The following is a 3,357-nucleotide window of genomic DNA, read 5'->3' on the forward strand; positions in this document are numbered from 1 at the left end:
GGGCGGGAGGCTGCGCATCGCCCCGCTGCGGAGCCGCCGCCAGCCCGAGCCCAGCCCGCTGCGGCGCCGCTGCCGCCCGCCCGTCCATGGAGCTGGAAAACATCGTGGCCAACACCGTCCTGCTGAAAGCCAGGGAAGGTAGGAGCCGCCGGGCGGGGGATGCTCGCGGGGTCCCTCCCTCCCTCCCCGCGCTTGTCTCCGCAGAGCGGCACCTGCGCAACATCTGGCGGGGGGGCAACATCTGGCGGGCGCGGGGAAAGGACCCTGCCGCGTCCTCCCTGCGCCGCCCGCCCGGGGGGCTTCTGCAGCCTCTCTCCGCTGTGGCTTTGGGAGGGGATTTAGGAGCCCCATCCCGGTCCAGCAGGGCCCACCCTCCTGCTGAGATGCGGAATGACCATTTTTCTTCTTCTTCTCATTATTATGTCCCCGTTCGCGTCTCCACGGGTCCCTTTTGCTCTCAGATTTAGGCACCTAGGTGAGGAAGCTGCGTTGCCCCCCTCCCTGGAAACCATTTCGGCAGGGATTTGTCACCGGCGGGAGCTGGCAGGTTTGGCGAGGAGCGAGAGAGAGGAAATGGACAGGTCTAGATGGGGGTTGAGTGGGATAAAATAGGTAGGTCCGAGACCGTTTCAGGCTTCTAGAAACGGTCGATAAGAACAAATGCTGGAGGCACGGTGAAAATGGCAGGGTTATCTCGCTGCCGCCTTTGCAGCAGCTGGAGTTGTTGGAGACCGGGACTGGTTTTATATGCAGCTCAGGTCATATGCAGCTGGGAAATTCCTTTCCTACTGTCTTACACTATTATGAAAATTATGGGCAGAGAGGGGACAAAAAAATCCCAATCCTAGCCTTCTCTGTGAGAGAATTAAACTGCAGCCCCCCCCCCCGATCAAACCTTTTGCATGAGCACCAAGAGAGGAAAAAATGTCAGCACTGCATAGTGACATTGATGTAACTCACGGGCACTGAATTTGTGTGGCTTAGGGCGAGAGTGAAGTTTTGAGGAATAGATTCAAAATATAGCAAGTTCAAAGGACTGTAACTTCTGGTTGGCCAGTTGGATTATAACTTTCTAAATCCCGGCGGAATAATAGTACGTGCTCTTATCTTTGTATAATATGGTTTGGTTGACAGTTGTTGTGGTCATCAATACAGTCCCATTTCAGATTGACAGTGACTTTACTAATACTTAAAAAGGACCAGTGTTAATGGTTGCTTTTTAATAAATGAATTTATTGTGTGATTTTTTTTTTTTTTTTTCCTCCCCCCGCCCAACACTCCAGTTTTCAGCAAAGAATTTGCAATATGCTGCTTTACTGAACAGCCTTTTCTACCCTCATCAACAAAGTACCCACAATATTAAGAGAGAGTTTATTAAACAACTCTATCATCTGGAAAACATGTAGCCCCCCAAACATGTTTTACCTCCTCCATTACAAATGTTCAACACTTACAAATGTTGTTGGACACTTTCATTAATTTGAAAGTAAATCCTTGGTAAAGATTTTTCTTTTTAAACTAAAAACAGAATGAAAGGTCAATACATAACTGGCTCCACCACACTGCAAAAAAATAGGCTGTGCATTTCAGTGTCAAGATTTCAAGAGGTTATTACAAGCACCAGGAAGGAAAGTATTTCACAATTTAGGAGTTCTCTGAAGCAATTACAGATGAATGAGATGCTTCAGTTTTAATATTGCTATATATATATATATATATATATATATTTTAGTAATGCTTAGTAACTTGAGAGGTTTTGCATCTGAAACTGAATTTGCAAACTCTGGCATTGATCCTACGCACTTTTATGAATGAGCTTAATATGACCACTGTGGTGGCATAGTTAAGAAACATGCCTACATCTTTTGGGGGTTAGGGCCTTTACTGGTTCCTGTCATGACATGAGTGAAGGCTGTATTCACTGAAACAATAGGGGGATTTTGAATATTTGAAAATACAGGAACTCTGGCAGATCAGGAACAGGTCAAGGAGCTGGAAATTAATCTATGAATTAAATGATACGGTTTGGCCAATATCTGTGTTTTGAGAAGCAACCTAGCATAAGCATGGGGTCCATCCATCTCTCTCTGAAGCTGATGGCGTTTTGTCTGCCATTTTACTATTCTAAGCAGAGATTTCAAGCTAGTTTTAAATCAAGGTTTCCACAAGGCTGCAATGTGAAGTCCAATAATAAGGACTTTTGTACAGGCTTTGAAAGTCAAGCTAAGTGAATTCTGAAAATATTTTCCAGGTAAAAGATCGTCCATTTTAAATAACCAATTTAAATTGGTTTAAAATTTGTAACAAATTTGCTTTGGCTTTGCACGTGTGGTCTCTTTGGCCTTTATGCAAGCTCATTTGCGATTGAATGGTTCTAGAGTACCTGCCAAGGGGAAGTGACTTTTCAGTTGAAAGACTCCTAGACGGCAGATACTCAGTTTTACTTAGACAGTCGCTCGGACCAAGAACTTGATGGTTATAATAAGCATCACACTCCTTTGTACAGGGAATGGAGCCAGTGCCATGTGTTTTTGTGTGTCCTGTCATTAATCAACTAACACAGCTCAAATGTCAAGCCAGTGATGAAACACAACTTGCACACAGATGCTGACTAATTCAGGCAAAGTATAAATCCCAGAAAATTTTGATGTGTTTGCATTGATTTCAAGGGCAAAAATCAATTGTATGTATTATTTCTTGTAAAATATGCTGTAACAAGAAGTCTGTCCTGCTTGAACATTTTTAAAGCAGTTTGACCATCAATTTCTCTCTCTCAGAAGTATAATCTAAACATTTTCCTCAATTACCTTATTGTTTCTTACATGGGAAATCCTATTGGACAAACAGCCAAGCTCTATTAGGTTTTAATAAAGATTACAAGGGGTTTAATTAAAAAGAAAGTAATGATATGGAGAATAAGATAGCTGTCTGGGGCCATTTTATTGCATCTGAAAAAGAAGCAGAGCAGGAGCAAAGATGCAATTTTGGAGATAAAGGAGAAATCTAAATAAAACATGTAGTCTTTTCAAATCATGGAAAGCCAGCATCCATAAAACATACTTGCCCAGACTTTTAAGATAACTGCATGACAGAGAGGCCTTGATGTGTATGAAACGCCAGATACAGGGTAAAAAAAAATGGCCATCAAGCAGCAGGGAAGTAGACTAGAAATGAGTACCTCTGAGGGACATCTGTCGCCCGTTTAATCCTCGTCTCTCCTTCCCATTGGCAAATACTTGTCAAACTCCCCCCTCCCTTCCAAACCGCCCCCACCAACCCCTGAAATTCATATATGCTCCTGTTTATACCTTTTATTCTGAGACTTTGCTTTTTCTACCTTCTGTTGTCACTTTTGTT

The 3,357-nt window shown here is 43.5% G+C and overlaps 1 protein-coding gene across 2 annotated transcripts in view; it reads left to right on the forward strand.

The window, feature by feature from the left end:
- The first annotated feature begins 6 nt into the window (after positions 1–6).
- Positions 7–3,357, forward strand: part of GRK5 (G protein-coupled receptor kinase 5) — a 298,467-nt gene continuing 295,116 nt past the window's right edge. For both annotated transcript variants that reach the window (XM_019502906.1, XM_019502907.1), the window contains exon 1: positions 7–138. In XM_019502906.1, coding sequence (XP_019358451.1) covers positions 87–138 — 52 coding nt within the window. In that variant the 5' untranslated portion in view covers positions 7–86. The remainder of the gene's footprint in view (positions 139–3,357) is intronic.

The sequence above is a fragment of the Gavialis gangeticus genome, unplaced genomic scaffold (assembly GCF_001723915.1).
Source record: "Gavialis gangeticus isolate Ggan-Ray unplaced genomic scaffold, GavGan_comp1, whole genome shotgun sequence".
NCBI classification, from domain to species: Eukaryota; Metazoa; Chordata; order Crocodylia; family Gavialidae; genus Gavialis; species Gavialis gangeticus.